General features: G+C 30.1%; 1 protein-coding gene across 1 annotated transcript; it reads right to left on the bottom strand.

Annotated features, from left to right (window-relative positions):
• Positions 1-15,591: 15,591 nt before the first annotated feature.
• On the bottom strand, positions 15,592-17,668 carry LOC130951715 (transcription factor BEE 1-like). Its single transcript, XM_057880422.1, has 6 exons — positions 17,209-17,668; positions 16,880-17,011; positions 16,717-16,782; positions 16,451-16,519; positions 16,266-16,343; positions 15,592-15,950 (listed from the first exon to the last, which is right to left on the bottom strand). Exons 1-6 carry the CDS (start codon positions 17,614-17,616, stop codon positions 15,855-15,857), a joined length of 849 nt encoding a protein of 282 aa, XP_057736405.1. The 5' UTR covers positions 17,617-17,668; the 3' UTR covers positions 15,592-15,854.
• Between the last annotated feature and the right edge of the window lie 824 nt (positions 17,669-18,492).

Here is an 18,492-nt window from a genome sequence, read left to right as displayed (position 1 = left end):
GCTTTCTCTCCGCCGTCGCGGGGACTGGACTCTGGTACCTCTCCCTCACGCTATGTTCTACTGCGCCGCCATCGCTAGATTTTCAACCGCTCCGTCGTCGTTGGGCAAGGGTTTCGTTGCTCCCCATCATTGATGTACAACTGCTTTGTCTCTACTATCGTTGGCAAGGGTTTCGCTTTTTCTTTTTTTTTTACGTTTTTTAATTTTTTGAAGAACATAAATATCATTTATTTCTTTTTATTTTTTTAATTTTTGTTGCTGATTTTGAATTTGAAATTGCAGTTGATGATTGCTGAATTGTTGTTTAATTTGAAATTTCTATTAAATTTATTTTATGGTTGTTGCTGATGCTAAATTGTTGCACAAAAAAAAGGTTTTAGGTGGAAAGAAAAGGGTTGGGGTAGTGGATGGGTGGTAGTGATTTAGGATGATGAACTGGTAATAAAGAGAAAGGTGTGATGGTTATGGTGGTAGTGGTGGTGGTCATAAGGAAAGGAAGAAAGAGATGTGTAGCAATGGTGATGATGATGCAAAGGTTAGTGGTAAGGGTAAAGAGGGTTTTTCAACTTTTGCTTAAGGGAGAAATTGTCTAAAAAATATTGTTTATAGACAAAAGGATGATTTTATAACGTGATTTTAATAAGAAAAAAAGGTTGAGGGCAATTTTAATTTTGACCCAAGATGTTAAGGACAAAAAAAGTACTTAACCCTTATAGAAAACAACTAAAATATTCCTAGTATATATATATAACCCTAAGGTGGCAACATTTGAAAGAAAGATAGAGATTGAGAGACTAAGACAAAAACAGAGACTGAAATAAATTTTAATATTGTGTTTGGTGTAAAGTAGGTGATAGAAATTGAAATAAGAATGAAGTTCTAATTTAATTTGTACAAAGGGTAAAGTTAGAATTAATTAATCAAAATAAGAATATTCTAGGTATAAAATATTATTAAAGTTTCAGTCTCTGTCTCTAAAAAGTTCAGTTCTTTATGTCCCCACTTTTTGGAAGTACTGAAATACTGAAAATTTGGAGATAGAGACTAAAATTTTAGTACCAGTCTCTCGGCCAACAAACAGGATATTGAGTCCCAGTCTTCCAGTCTCTGTCCTAATACCTCAAAACAAACACTACCTAAATCTCAACCCTATAATAAGACAGAGAAATGAAAATGGTTAGAATTTAGGATTCTCAATATATATATATATATATATATATATATATATATATATATATATATATATATATATATAATTATTATTATTATTATTATTATTATAAAAATATTTTAGTCATTTTCTATAATAAAGATATTGTAGTAATTTTTTATAAAAAATATTAGTTTAGATCGGTTCAAGATTTAGTTCATTAATTTTTTGTTAAATCAATTTGTTTGATCTAATTTTAACAAAAATTATACTATTTAATAAATTATATGTATTAAATTTTAATTATTAAAATTAAAAAAAAAAACGTTTTAGACATTTTTATGTAAACAGCTCTCATATAATTAATGCTCATGATTTATTACTATGGTTTTATTGTTTGATTTATGATTTTAATATAGAGATAGTTTATGAAATAAACATATGAAAATTTTTACCTTTTAATGTATACTTTTCATCTATAGTTTGTTTTACAATTGAGTTATTTGTCATCTAAATTCAAAATAGTTCTAAAATGATATTTTTTATTCGTAGTTTATAATTGACAACTTTGCTTTTTATTCTTAGTCTCATGTATTAATAAAATGTTATCTACGTGTGCGTATGGTAAGATTGAAAAATAGTACTGAAAGATAATGAAAAATCTTGACAATATGTAGAATGAGCTGATTTATTGGTTTATAGTGGATGAAAAAAAAAAAAAGAAGCACCCCTTTACCTTTAGTAATAAAAAACTTTTACCCCCAATTTTAAATTTTAACATTTCCTATCCATTTTCAAACCCTAGCAGTGCCTAACCCCCTCAGCAGCCCCAACAGCGTTGTGACTCCCCAATTAAAATAATCATCCGGTTACATATAACACTGATCACCCCTGAAAATGTTAAGTCTGTATATTTCAACCAAATTCAATAAACTAATCATCCAAATGCTCATTAAAACAATTATGCGCTACTACATTGAACATTCAGGTTATTTTAATTATACTTACGTAAATAACCATCCGCATTAGACATAAAAATAACCAGCCGACCTAGTGTAATGAACATCTGCATAAAATAAAGAGAGACTAAAGAGTAGGATAGTCAAGCGCAGGATAGGAGAGAGAAGAGTGCAGAGGCCTGCAACTGCGTAGGAGAGGACAACGGCAGAACCAGCGTAGAGGTGAGCAGCGCGTTCGGTGGGTGACGAAGACGCCAGCGCCAACCATGCCGCCGACGCCAAAGGCATACCAGCGAAGAGTGCGACGCATGTGGGAGCCGAATCGGGCGTGAAAGTAGGTCATCTCGTCGTAGGAGGTGGAGATTGCGACGATACGGGTCCTAAGGCGAGAAGGAGTGTGAGGCTACGGCGATGGTGGTTCAGAAAAGAGGAGAGAGGGCTTTCGTGGTGGCTACGCGTTGCTGAAGCAGGGGCTGGCACGAAGACTCTTGTGCTTGGCGGAGGTCATGGGCTTGGTGAGAAATAGGGTAAGGACTCAGACGCAGGAAGGGAGCGCAAAGAAGAGATTAAGAAATGGGAGGCTTGCCGGCGGCTGTGGGGCTTGGAAGCGCGGACGGCGCTAATGGTGAGGGTGCTGGGAGCGATGATTGAGGTCTGGTGTTTGTAATGACGCGGCACTGATAAAAAAAGAAGAGACTGGGCGAGAAGGCATTCACATCGAATGGGAGAGAGAAAGGTCGTTTTTGGAATTAACGTAACTGTTGTAAATTCTTATTTATTTTAAATTTTAAATTAATAATTATTAAAAATTAATTATCTATTTATTATTAAATATTAATTTTAATTTTATTCCTATTGTACATATTGTATACTAAATTAAGTAAATTTATTGACTTCCCATACTTTCTTCTAATATTATATTACATGGCACTCTGTCAAAACTCCTACTGGTCATTATGACTGAAACCAAAGATACAAAAAAGTTTAATTTTTTACCTCCATACAAGAGTTTGAGCTTAATAGAATAACAATTGACTAAGTTTGAATAATACTAATTGCAAAATTCTGCCTTATATTAGCTTCAATAATTTACCATAAAATTCATTTACATTAAATTCTTCAATGATAACATCATGAGAACAGGCTGGACAGTAAAAACAAAAAGAGAAACAAAAAAAAAAGTCTTGTTACGATAAGAACAACAATGAATGACCATGGGTGACTCACATTTTCTATACTGAAGTTCATTATTACCAAAGCACTTGTATTTAATTATAGTGGAATAAGGTGGCCTCCTTACTTGTATATATAGAGGCCAAACCTCAGTACGTAATACAACAATAACAACAAAAACATTACTCTCTTTCCCTTTATACACATAGTTATAATAAAAGCAAATGCTATTATCTCTCTCTTTACTTTTTATACTCTTTTCTATCTTTATATATATATTTATGCAATTCTCTCTCTATATACTTTTTATACTCCTTTCTATCTTTGTATATATATATATACATTACAACATTTAATATTATTATTATTATATATATATATATATATATAAATTATTATTGAGCTAATTATTTTAATACTAGAGTCTTCTATTTATACATCTTTATTTAATATATCTTTTATTTTACAACACGTTATCAGCACGAGACTCTGATCAAATCTTTAGGAAGACTTAGGTAATATTTTCATTATGTCGAAGCTCTCTCATCTTGAATTCAATGCTCTTGATATATCTGGAAACAATTATTTATCATGGATATTAGATGCTGAAATCCATCTTGATTCAATGGATCTTGGAGATACCATTAAGGCTGAAAATAATGCATCCCAGAAGGATAAGGCCAAAGCCATGATTTTCCTTCGTCGTCATCTTGACGAAGGGTTGAAAAATGAATATCTCACATTAAAAGATCCTGCAGATCTTTGGAAAGACCTTGAAGAAAGGTATAATCATCAGAAAACGGTGATACTTCCTCAAGCCCGATATGAATGGACGCATTTGCGTCTACAAGATTTTAAATCTATAAATGAATATAATTCTGCAATGTTTCGAATCACCTCACGAATGAAATTATGTGGGGAAAAAATAACTGATCATGATATGTTGGAGAAAACTTTTTCAACCTTCCATGCCTCGAATGTGCTCCTGCAGCAGCAGTATCGAGAGAAAGGGTTTAAAAAATATTCTGAGTTAATTTCTTGCCTTCTTGTTGCTGAACGCAACAATGAGTTGTTATTGAAAAATCATGAAGCGCGCCCAACTGGCGCCGCCCCATTTCCTGAAGTAAATGCGGCAAATCATTACCCCAGAAGAGGTAAATGGCAAGCTTTTAATAATAAGAAAAATTATGGAAGGAAAAAGAATTATGTTCAAAAGAGAGAATCTCACCAGAAGTGGGATAAAGAAAAAAATATCGGGCAGAATAAATCAACAGAGGATAAGTGTTTCTGTTGTGGTGGAAAGGGCCATTGGTCACGTACCTGTCGTACCCCAAGGCACCTAGTCGATCTTTACCAGGCATCTTTGAAAAAAGATGACAAAGGAAAGGAAACAAATTTTGTTTCAAATGATGCTGAGAACTCCACCACTCATTATGATGTATCTGATTTCTTTGAGGATCCTGAAGGAAATATTGGTCATTTGATTAATGATGGAATAGTTTAATATGTGGGATTGTGAAGTATCTATGTAAATAAATAATGTAAAGAACTTATTGTTAAGTTTTATTTTCTATGTATTTAAGTTTCAAATATGATGTACATAAATAATGAAATATTAATGTTTATGAATTTTGAAATTATTAAATGTGTCAAATTTTAAAATAAAATTTTAGTATATGACATTATTTTATGTACAGTGTTTTTTAGAAAAATAATTCTGATCAAGTATTTAATTTAACTGTGCATACTACTCATTTTATTATTATTTGTTTTTGAAGAGAATAGCAAGGATATGTAATGAAGACGTATGCCTTGCGGATAGTGCAAGTTCGCACACTATTCTCAAAAGTGATATATATTTTACCCATCTTGTGCCAAAAGAGGAATATTTTAATACTATTATTGGCTCAGGTAATGTGATAGAAGGCTCCGGAAGAGCTATAATTTTGTTTCCTGGAGGAACAAAATTTATAATAAATAATGCACTATTATCTACCAAGTCTCTGAGGAACTTGTTGAGTTTCAAAGATATTCGCCGAAATGGATATCATGTTGAGACGATGAATGAGGGAAATCATGAGTATTTATGTATCACAACTCATGATTCAAATAAGAAAGTTATATTAGAAAAATTACCCTCACTTTCATCTGGGTTGTATTATACCAAGATTAGTGCAATTGAATCACATGCCATTGTAAACCAGAAGTTTACTAGCTCAAATGAGTTCATAACTTGGCACGACCGATTGGGTCATCCGGGAACAACCATGATGAGGAGAATTATTGAAAACTCTCATGGACATTCACTAAAGAACCAGAAGATTCTTAAAACTAGTGAATTTTGTTGTGCTGCATGTTCTCAGGGAAAGTTAATTTTAAGACCATCACCAGTAAAGATTGGATTTGAGTCGCCTGAATTCCTAGAAAAGATTCAAGATGATATATGTGGACATATTCATCCACCATGTGGATCTTTTAGATATTTTATGGTCCTAATAGACGCATCTTCGAGATGGTCACATGTGTGCTTATTATCTTCTCGCAACCTGGCATTTGTGAGATTACTGGCTCAAATTATTCGATTAAAAGCACAATTTCCAGAAAATCCAATCAAAGCAATTCGTCTTGATAATGCTGGTGAATTTACTTCTCAAGCTTTTGATGCTTATTATATGGCTAATGGAATAAGTGTTGAACATCCAGTAGCTTATGTTCACACACAAAATGGGTTAGCAGAATCACTTATTAAACGCCTCCAATTAATTGCTAGACCCTTACTTATGAGAACAAATCTCCCAACCTCGGTTTGGGGACATGCTGTTTTACATACCGCAGCACTTATTCGTTTGAGGCCAACGAGTTACCATCAATTCTCTCCTATGCAATTAGCTTTTGGCCAGCAGCCAAATGTTTCCCATTTAAGAATATTTGGGTGTGCGATATATATTCCCATTGCACCACCTAATCGCACCAAAATGGGACCCCAAAGAAAATTGGGGATATATGTTGGATATGATTCTCCCTCTATAGTGAGGTATCTTGAGATACAAACTGGAGATGTATTTAAAGCCCGGTTTGCGGATTGTCATTTTGATGAATCAAAATTTCCAACATTAGGGGGAGAGAATAAGCTTCCTGAAAAGAAACTTAACTGGAATGCATCATCGTTGATGCATTTAGATCCTCGATCAGGGCAATGTGAATTGGAAGTCAAAAGATTATACATTTGCAAAGAATAGCAAATGAATTGTCTGATGCATTTTCTGATACAAAGAGGATAACTAAATCTTATATACTAGCGAAAAATGTCCCAATTCGAATTGATGTCTCAGTAGGACAAGTAGCCACTGAAGCAAATTCACGCCAGAAGCGTGGCAGGCCTGTCGGTTCCAAAGACAAAAATCCTCGAAAGAAAAAGAGGTAAATAATATTCCTGTTGAAAAAGATATAGTAGAGACACCTGCAGTTGTCCAAAATTCTGATATAACGCCAGAAGACGTTCAGGTACCTGAAAATTGTGAAAATGACGAGATCTCGATAAATTATGTCTTTACAGGAGTGAAATGGGACCCAAATAAGACAATTGTCAATGAAATATTTGCATATAATGTGGCATTGAATATCATGCATGAAAGTAAGGATCTTGAGCCAAGATCAGTTGAAGAATGTCGACAAAGGAATGATTGGCCAAAATGGAAAGAAGCCATGAAGGCTGAATTAGACTCACTTGCAAAACGTAAAGTCTTTGGACCTGTAGTCCGTACACCTGAAGATGTAAAACCTGTTGGATATAAGTGGGTATTTGTGAGAAAACGAAATGAGAAAAATGAAGTTGTGCGCCATAAAGCCCGACTTGTGGCACAAGATTTTTCACAAAGGCCCGGTATAGATTATGAAGAAACGTATTCCCCTGTAGTGGATGCGATAACATTGCGTTATTTGGTCAGTTTATCTACATATCATAAACTGCATATGAATTTAATGGATGTGGTAACAGCCTACTTATACGGCTCATTAGATCGAGATATCTATATGAAAGTCCCTGAAGGACTAAAGATATCTAAACCATCCAATGAATATTCGCAAGGGTTATACTCAGTCAAATTGCAAAGATCTTTATATGGTCTAAAGCAATCTGGACGAATGTGGTATAATCGTCTTACTGAGTATCTGGCCAAAAACGGATTCAAGAATGATGATATCTGTCCATGTGTTTTTATAAAGAAATCTGCATCTGGATTCGTTATAATTGCTGTGTACGTTGATAATTTAAATATCATTGGGACTCCTGAAGAGATTCCAACAATTATAAAAACTCTAAAAGAAGAGTTTGAGATGAAAGATCTTGGAAAAACTAAATTTTGTCTCGGCCTGCAGATCGAGCATATAAAAGACGGGATCTTTATTCATCAAACAACATACACAGAAAAGATCTTAAAAAGATTTTATATGGATAAGTCACATCCCTTGAGTACCCCAATGATCGTAAGATCTTTGGATGTGAAAAAGGATCAATTCCGCCCTAAAGAAGAAAATGAAGATATCCTTGGTCCTGAAGTACCATATCTTAGTGCCATTGGAGCGCTAATGTATCTTGCTAATAATACGCGACCTGACATATCATTCGCGGTGAATTTACTAGTAAGGTATAGTTCCTCTCCCACCAGAAGACATTGGAGTGGAATCAAACAAATTTTTTGATATCTTCATGGAACGGTTAATAGGGATTGTTTTATCCCTATGGATCCAAGTCACAACTAGTTGGCTATGCAGATGCTGGATACTTGTCTGATCCACATAAAGGAATATCTCAAACAGGATATCTATTTACATATGGTGGAACAGCTATATCATGGAGGTCCACGAAACAGACGATAGCAGCAACCTCCTCTAATCATGCTGAAATCTTGGTAATTCATGAAGCTAGTCGCGAGTGTTTTTGGCTGAGGAGTCTGATTCAATATATTCTGTCATCATGTGGACTGATTGATCATAAGATAGCTCCAACTGTCCTGTTTGAAGATAATACAACATGCATTGCTCAACTTAAGGGTGGATACATCAAAGGTGATAGAACAAAGCATATTTCTCCCAAATTCTTCTTCACTCATGATCTTCAAAATCAAGGGACAATTGATGTCCAACAGATCCGCTCAAGTGACAATCTAGCAGATTTATTTACAAAGTCACTCCCAAAATCCTCCTTTGAAAGATTGGTACATGAGATTGGGATACGCCGATTTCGAGACATTAAATGATGTCGGCATGAGGGGGAGACTGTACTCTTTTTCCATTGGTCAAGTTTTTTTCCCATTGGATTTTTCTTGACAAGGTTTTTAACGAGGCAGTCCCCATCACAAAGGATATTGTACTCTTTTTCCTTCACTAAGGTTTTTCCCACAGGATTTTCTTTTAGTAAGGTTTTAATGAGGCAATAATCCTAAATGGTCATTCAAGGGGGAGTGTTACAATAAGAACAACAATGAATGACGATAGGTGGCTCACATTTTCCATACTGAAGTTCATTATTACCAAAGCACTTGTATTTAATTATAGTGGAATAAGGTGGCCTCCTTACTTGTATATATAGAGGCCAAACCTCAGTACGTAATACAACAATAACAACAAAAACATTACTCTCTCTCCCTTTATACACATAGTTATAATAAAAGCAAATGCTATTATCTCTCTCTTTACTTTTTATACTCCTTTCTATCTTTATATATATATTTATGCAATTCTCTCTCTATATACTTTTTATACTCCTTTCTATCTTTGTATATATATATATACATTACAATATTTAATATTATTATATATATATATATATATATATATAAATTATTATTGAGCTAATTATTTTAATACTAGAATCTTCTATTTATACATTTTTATTTTATATATCTTTTATTTTACAACAAGTCTCAATTTGTACAACTTTTTTTTAATATATCAATGTATATATTGTGAAATTTTTTTCATGATAATTAATTAATGATAACTGCTTTGGTAATTAATAGTAGTTATAAAAAATCGAGCCAGTTCAACTACTTTATTAATTTTTTTAACAAGCTTTTAAATTTTTAACTGATTCATTGATAACTAATTTTATTTTGAACTAGATTGACCTTTGGTAAATTTTTCATTGATTCGGTCAAATTATGGATGCAGTTCAATTCTCAGAACCTTTTTTTTTGTTACATTTTTAGAATGATGTTTTTTTTTGTTTTTCACGTATCCCCTCAAAACGATGTTAATAAGAGAAAAGATACTTTCGGCTGATTAAGTCCATTTTTTTTTTTTTGGGACAAAGTCTCTAGCCAGGCCAAGGCGGGCAACAGCCCAAACAACAGAAAATACCAGAAAAAAGAAAGATCTTTGAACTTCAGTTAAATTCAATAGTTTGTGGATTTTATGTACTTCACCAATTGCAAAATTGTCATGGCTTGAGGAATAAATCAACTGATAGACTTGGCTAGATTCGTTCTCTTTCCACCTTTTTCTCTTTTGGTCCAAATTCTTCAGTTGTTTCAGGGATCAATACAAATTTCTTTCTTTTCTTTCGTTTTTGGTTAGGAGTTAGGACAAACTTCATTCTTCACACTTTGCATTTTACACTCTTATGGAGGAAAATCTATGGGCTGGAATTGTGACATTTGGGCTCCAAAAACAAAATGTAACGTCATGTTTTTGCAACTTTTTTTTTGGTAAAACTGGATGTATTTTTAACTTATCAGAACTGGAAGCCATAATTTGGGCCTCTCTAATCTTTTATATATGTATGATGATTTCCCAATGCCGGTGAAATAAAAAAAATCTACTCATTTTGATTTTTTTTGCCCGCTAGCCAATGAGTTGTTGCATACACAAGACGGGTTTCGAACTCCCGACACTTATTTAAACGGACGAATGAACTGACCACTCAATCAACCCAAGTTACTTTTAATTCTGATTTTTAAAAACCAAAAAGAATAAAAAAACTACTCAGACATTTTTATTTGCCGAAAAAAAGAAACCCTTGAATCTTGACATTTTCAAGGATTTCTTAGGTTATTACACCCCGTCCCACCCTGCCAACCAAAAGGGAAAAATAAAATTTCTGAGAATTTTATAATTTCAAAAAATATTTTATTAAGTTTAGTGTGAGTTTAAAGTTGTTGTCTCAAACAAAATTTATCCTAGAGATTTATAAAAAACTATAAGCAGAAAATATGTTCCTCTAAGTACATAAGTTAAAATTGCACCAAATTTTCAACTACTTAAGATGTTTGTTTCAGTGGGCCAAGTTGTCCCTTGCATGTTCAACTCCGGTCATTACTTTTCTTTTGTTCTGTTATTCTAAAAGTATTTATTTCTATTTCAGTCATTTGAATTTTCAGTATTCTGTATTATTTTAAATTAAACGATTGAAAAAAATATTACTAATTACTGATGCTCTTGGCTTTCACGTGTCATATAACTTTAAAACAGAGAAAATAATTTGAAGATTATATCTTATATTTTAAAAAAATGAAAGTTCAAATTGATTATATCTATGAAATAGTTTTTAGAATGATATGTAAATCACAAATGTTCCAATAATTTGTAAGTTGATTTTTAGAAAGATATAACAACGTATGAGTTGAGATCTCTTTATTATCATGAAATTATTTTTTAAAAAATTTAAATTAATAGAAAGAGATATATAAACAGTTATATTTCTAACACATTTTTTTATGTAAGAGTTTTTTTATTTTAAATTTATGTGAATATTTATATGAGTCCTATTTTTATTTGTTTTATGCTGAATTTTTTTGTAAATAAGAATCAAATTCTAGATCTTAAGTCTCATAGAATAAGTTTCGGTATCATAAAACTATTTTCATAAAAAGATTAAACGAATAGAAAGAGATATATGAATAATTATATTTTTAGCAGTTCACTCACACAAAAATCTTTTTTTGTGTGTGAATTATTGCATATATCTTTTTCCTCTTTTTATTTGCTTGATATATTTTTTTTTTGTTTAGATTCACAAGGATTGTACTTTTAATTTTTAAATCATAAAAACTTTGATATAATGATATAAAATCACATCTTCCAAAAGCTTAAACCTTAATAAAAAGAGTATATAAACAATTATATTTTTAATATTTACTGTACAAAAGTGTAAGTCTTGTTATACTTCTTATATTATGACTAACTTTTTATAGATTATTACTTTTTTTTATTAACCCAATAATAAATAAATTAAAATATTTTACTATCTACATTAAATTTTATAAAATTTTATAAAATTTAAAAGCTAAGCTATATATTTGATAAGATAAAGTATATTTTTTGTCTTTAATATTTATAATTTTTTTAAAAATATCTCTAATGTTTAATTTTATTCAATTTTTCTCTAATATTTTTTATTCATTCAATTATTTTATCCCTAATATTTTAGATGAAAATAACGTCTAAGAGTAATTTTAAAACAAACAAAAAACATTACATATAAATTTAAATGAAATTAAACATTAAAAATATTTTTTAAAACAAAACACAAATGTTAGAAACAAAAATGTACTTTAATCTTTGATATTTTATCATATTATCTTATTTTACGAATACTAAATTAAAGAATCAATGATTAATTAATAGTATTACTCTTTTAAAAACGGAAAAAAAAATATCTAACTAGCTATGGCCAAAATTGGAGCTGTAGAAATGAGGGCTAAGGTCAATTGAATAATTATGGAGAATAATAATAATGAAATGGCAGTATTTACAAATCCACACAATCCCTCTCAACATGAATTGACATGGTTCTCAATTTTGGCATAAAACCTACCATGCCAAGTCAACACCCCCATTTGACCAAAATAGTGATGAATGAACCATCAACCATGATCATGTGTTACTTTTTTTAGAAGAGATAGATAATAAACAAAATGTGGTGACAAAATGTTTCAAATTCTAGGGCCATGAACTTTCTTCCATAGTCTTAAAATCTTAATACCATACAAATAGATACTGATGGGTTATGCTTCCACTTTGGCTAATCTTGGTGGGGTTCTAATGTACCTGACCAGCTAACAACTTCCACTATATACATTGGGGTCCTTGAACTTGCCCATAGGTTTTTGGGTTATAATAATTAATATCTACTCTTTCTCTCCAACTACTATACCCTCCTAACATGTATGTGACCCCCAAATCTTAATCCATATTGTGTGGAATATATCATATATCAACTCTTCAAAGCTAAAAACTTTAAGACCCTTTTGGTCCATGTTCTTCCTCCTTATTCATGCATGCTTCTTCTAAGAGACAAATGAATGACAATAATGGCCAAAATTGGGTCAATAAGAAAAAGCTAACAAAGATTCAAAAATACTTATGTATATATCAGATTTAATGTGTATTTTAAACTTTTTTTTTCATAAAAATATATAAATTTTAGATATTATAAATAAAATATAATTTATTGTAAATGTTTTTTAATTATAATATGCATTACATGTGTTTTGAAAATATATCATGAAATCACCTGCACTAAAAATTTATGCTAATAAAATATAATTTAAACATATTGGTTTGCTTAAATTCTGAATATTTTTTTTATTTGTTTATACTAAATTCTTTTTTTAACAATAATTAAACTATAAATTTTTAAGTCATAAAAATTTTAAGTTGGTAATAGAAAATATGACTAATTATATATTTATTAAATGAGTGTAAATAATAATTTTAATAAGGGAGGAAAATTAAAGTTGCTTTAAAAGAGAGTTCACAATAAGCACTTATCATTATCCGAGAGAGAGAACCCACATTGCCCATTCTCTTTGAGCATGCTATGGCCCATTCAATGTCTTCTTCTTCTTCTTCCATTTTTTATTTTCATGGATGCATTGTATCTAAACCCCTCCTTTCTCATTCACTACTAAACCATGACAACAATAATAATTATTGTTATAATCTTATGAATATGTTCTCCCCTCAATCATTCACTTCAATGAATTGGCAACATCCATAAGATTTTATTTATGAGTTCACTATTTTAATGCCAAGTGGGTTCCATTAAGATTGTTTAGCTTGGATTATTTTGGCTTGTGCTCTTTCATATTATACTAGAATTTGTGCTACTCACAAGTCACATCTCACTAATTAAACTCACAAATTAAATTAGTATGGTAGCAAATTTATTTATTTCATTTTTTGATTGATAGTTTGATAGGATAAGAATAAATTTGTCGTAGATTTGAGTTTTATTTAAGAGTTTGTTGTTGACCAATAAATTAGTATATACACAAGGCCAAATTTAAATTTCCTACACCTATTATTTATTTCATTAATCTTCTGCCGGTATGTGATTTATAAATAATCTGTGTGTAAACACTAAAAGTTGATGTCGCAATGTTGAGAACTTTTTAGCTTCTCTAGTGAATTTAATTTCTTGTAAATATATAATCCTTTGAATCAGAAATTAAATTTACTTGATCTTGCATGATAAGTGTGCTTTTTTCTTCTATTGGATAATTTTGTAGAATCCTTTTCAAAGAATAATCTTACGGATTAATGATTAAATAAGAAATCAGTAATCACAATTAACGTGATTAGCTTTTAGGGTTAAACTGGAAACTAATTATAGGATTTTCTACTGTATATGTTAAGGCATAGTATTAATAAACTCCTCAAAAACATTATTTTACTTAATTTTCATGATAAGTTTAACTTATTTTTAATGTAGTTTTGAAGAAATATTGTAACATACAATATTTTTTGTTAGAGAAAGTATAGGGAGCCAATGGTTTAAGCGTATAATGCATACAATGGAGGTTTAGGAAATATTAGAGATATAATCATCAGTGTTACATTGTCCTATCAGGTTACGCTTTTGGGATGAGTGGTTTCATGATATGATATTAGAGTTCTAGATCCAAAAGATGAGTTTGATCCTTGGTGAACCCCAAAATCAGCTTAAGTTTTTGGGATGAGTGGTTTTATAACATGAGATGTTTATTTATCCTGGTATCCGGATGATTATTCTAGATAGTATGGGTGATGTTCATTTTATTCATGGACCAAAGATTTAACCCATTGTACACATTATTGTACACTTAGGCCATTGGCTCCCTAGCACTACTCTTTGTATTATAATATATAAAAAAGGATATTTCTTAACCGTTAATAAAGCTAAGTTGTAACTTATGAAAAATGTATTTTTTTTACCTTTTATTGTTCAAAATATAAAATAAAATATGAAAAATGCTTATTCAATTAAAAAAAGTATTCAAAAGATCACATTTAAAGAGATGTTAAATTACCTTTTTATATAAAAAAAACCATAATATAGGCAAGGAAGTCCAGAGTTTTAGTAAAATGGGTCTAACTTGATTTTTTATTTTAAAATTATTAGTAAAAGTTAACAACTATTCCTAAAAGAGATAAATAGGAGTTAAATAAGAAAATTTTAGAAAATTTAAAATTCAGTAATAAGTAGTAACATGTTGGAAGTATGAAACCTACTATATTAACAGAATGTGAAAAAACCCCAGTTAAGAAAACAAAAAACTTATTATTGATAATGTTGTTGTTGTGCTTGTGTTTGTTTGTGGTCCCACAAGACATGGACATCCAACTTGATCCATGATGGCAACAATTCAATATGCTCCATCTGTGGATCGAACTTAGTAGAACTAACAAACAAAGTCACATGAATAATTTCTCACAATAATATTTATTTTGTAATTTATAACAAAAAAAATATTGCAAACTATATTAATTTGGAAGTTGATTAATATGCTATGTGCTGCCATAATTAGAAGAGTCTAGATTTCAAATTGGCAAGTAAAATAAGGTAGACATGAATGACATTTTGAGAAAGGAACTACCACATTTTATTTTTTTTATTAAAAAATGCTAAAATTACTTTGAATAATAATCAAAGTCTTTGGTTGAGGTGTGGTGTACTATTTTAATGTTCCTATTTCCTAAAACCACTGTTACTCATGATAAACCAAATTTGTTTGTTGAAGTAAAGGGAGACAGACAGGGATTTTTTTTTCTTTTTAATGATTTTTGAATAGTACATATTAAGTTTATTACTTATTATAGCTATATATATATAGCTAAATTTACATTATCCTCAAACACAATTAATAATTCATAGAATTATTTTTTTATTTTATTTAACTTTTTGGCTTGTAGTATTTTGTGCTATGATGATGATGACTATAGTCTATGTAGGCCTTTGCATTTTTGCAGAAATATATAATGAGATCTAGAATTGCAATCACACCATTCCAATGAACAAGTTTCCATAAAAGTGCATCAAATGTAGGCTTTAATTTATTAACATTCATTTCATCAACATTTTTACACACATATATATATATATATATATTATTATATATTTATGAGAGAGGGATTTTACAAAGCAAGAATATATTGTCCACTTGTGCTTGTAGCTTAGAGTGGAAACAAATTGACATCAACTACTTGTTGAGTAACAAGCTAAGAGAATTGAAAATGAAGTGTCTTCATGTCTTTGTATATATTATATGGTTTTGTGAGTTAAAAAAATAAAAATCCAAAAGTAATTAAAGTCAAACAAGAGGCCAATTTGGTTGATAGCAAGAAACTCCTCCATGCCCTTCTTTCCCATACTTGCCTAACTCTTTTGCCTCGGATGCCCTTGCTCTCTGAAATAAATTCATAAATAAATAAAGATTAATAGAGCATGGACTTATTTGTTAGAATAGTAGGTAAGTCACATACACAAAATTTAATAATAACAGATTAATTATCTTAAAATTTATGTTTAAGAAACACTTTCCTTCAATTATTTCTATAAGACATAAAACCCATATCTAGCATATATGGGTTATTTTATTTTAATTTTTTTAATGCACAACTAATTAATTATTACTATCTACGCAAATTAAATATACATTGTTTACATGTAATTATGTAAATAATTTTTACAAGTTATATTAGAACCCTATCTCCATGCATACCTGCATTGTTTCCAAAGCATCTGTCTCTGAATTGAAGTCATAAAAGGTACTTGCTGCTGTGAGCTTCAAAGAAAGGAACTGCAAGAAAAGCCAAAAGAAAAAACATAGGTTTAGATTATGTTATTAAATTTATTATTATTATCTAGTAATATATATAGAGTGAGTATTTTTTTTTTATCACTTACCTCTACTTGATGTTGCAAGGATTGAACATAGTTTATGATTTCATCCAACATAACCGCCATGCCCATGGTCTAATAAGAAAAAAATTATAACAAAAAAGGTTAAGTGATAAGACTTGTAATTAAGTCATTAAAAGAGTTAACACAACATAAAATTACAATTATATTTATATAATATATGTTAAAATATAAAATATATATATATATATATATATATATATATATATATATATATATATATATTTTAATTGAATGTCTTTAATGTTTACCTTGTAACATCCTGGAACAATGTTTTGCAGGCACCTTAATTTTTCATTGATTTTTCCTCTTCTAACCTGAAGACAAATTATGATAGACATATATGTATTACTAATTCACATTTGATAAATTAAATTAAATTAAATTAAATTAGTTAAATATATAATATTATACCCTTTCAGCTATGCTGTGACTATCAGTGGCTTGACCTCTTCTTGCTCTGACATGAACCACTTCCTTTTGTTTCTTCTCCTCTTCTTCTTCTGTTTTATTGCTCTTCACTCTCTTACCTCTTCTACCACAACCCTGAAATATTAATAATAATAATAATTATTATTAAACCATTCACATAAAATATAAACTACATATACCAACATAATAATAAGCTTTTGTTTATTTTTAAGGTAATATATAACATAATTTAATGGTCAGAGAGAGATTAGTAAAAATTGTATGTACATGCCAAAAAGAATATCATTGAAGAAAACAATTAATTAACTTACATTATTTTTAATAATCTTGCTTTGACTATGATGAGAAGCTGCAGGAGTTGAGTTTCCTGAAGTTGTTGCTTTTCTCTTTTTACCTTCATGGATTTCTTCATTTTCTGATGGAGAATAATTGAGAAGGGAAGAAGAAATTACTGGGACTACTACTGATGATGCATTGTTATTGTTGACATGATGATGATGATTTTGATGGAAACTTTCTTCCAAGTTTCCTGGAAAATCATCTTGATGATGATGAGATCCAAACAAGTTGTCACACATGTTCATATGTGGTGTTGTTGTTGTTGTTGTTGTGTTCAAACCTATGAACTGATTTATGAGATCCATGCTTGGATCAATATCCAAGAAAGGTTTCATGATCATGCTTTGAAAATCTTCTGTGAATTGGTGATGAGCCATCATGTATTAATATTTGTGATTATGTTATGGTGGTGTTTGTTTGGATAATAATGTGGATATATGTTCTGTAACAACTCTTCAATTTATTTTTATATATATACTGTGGGATTTCATGAACAGAACCATTCTGAGGTGGCCACGTGGCATATCAACCTTTCTGTAGTTTATGTTCCCTTTGCTTGGGTCCCATCTACAGTGAACATAAAATATTTTCAATATATATCAAATAATAAAATGCTTAATAAACTTTTGGTCCCCATAAAGTCTATAAATTTTTTTGTTTCAAACTTGTAAAATTTAAAGACTTCTATTTTCGTTTATACAAATAGTTTACTCTATTAAATATTGAGATGGAAAGATAAAATGTTCATATGACGAGACGTGTTACATACTTACATTAATATTTAATAGGATAATTACTCTATTAATTTTTATAATTTTACAAAATTTTTAATTAAACTTTTATATAATTTTTTAATTAGGTTCTTAGTTTTTTTATATTACTTTTTAGTTTTATAATTAAGCCTTGTCCATGTAAAATATGTTAAAATTAACGAAATATTTTTTATAAATGGAAGGTATCCATAATTAAGAATCTAATTAAATTTTTAACCACATATTTTTTATAAAAAATATTCTATTAATTTTAACATTTTTATAAAAAAAATTAATTACAACATTAAAAGCATTGTAGGAATTCAATAAAAAATATAAATACCTAATTACAAATTTAAAAAAAATTATAAGAATTAATGGAGTAATTAAACCATATTTAATTTATACGAAAAAGCTCTGCATACAAGCCATTAGGGCTTGTATGCTTTACAAGTTCATTAAACAATAAAATCAAAATACGCGCTGCTCCACGTACGTTGATTA

The sequence above is a fragment of the Arachis stenosperma genome, chromosome 9 (genome assembly GCF_014773155.1).
Source record: "Arachis stenosperma cultivar V10309 chromosome 9, arast.V10309.gnm1.PFL2, whole genome shotgun sequence".
Taxonomy (NCBI): Eukaryota; Viridiplantae; Streptophyta; class Magnoliopsida; order Fabales; family Fabaceae; genus Arachis; species Arachis stenosperma.
The sequence above is the reverse complement of the archived record's forward strand: the minus strand, read 5'-3'. Positions and strand labels throughout refer to the sequence as shown.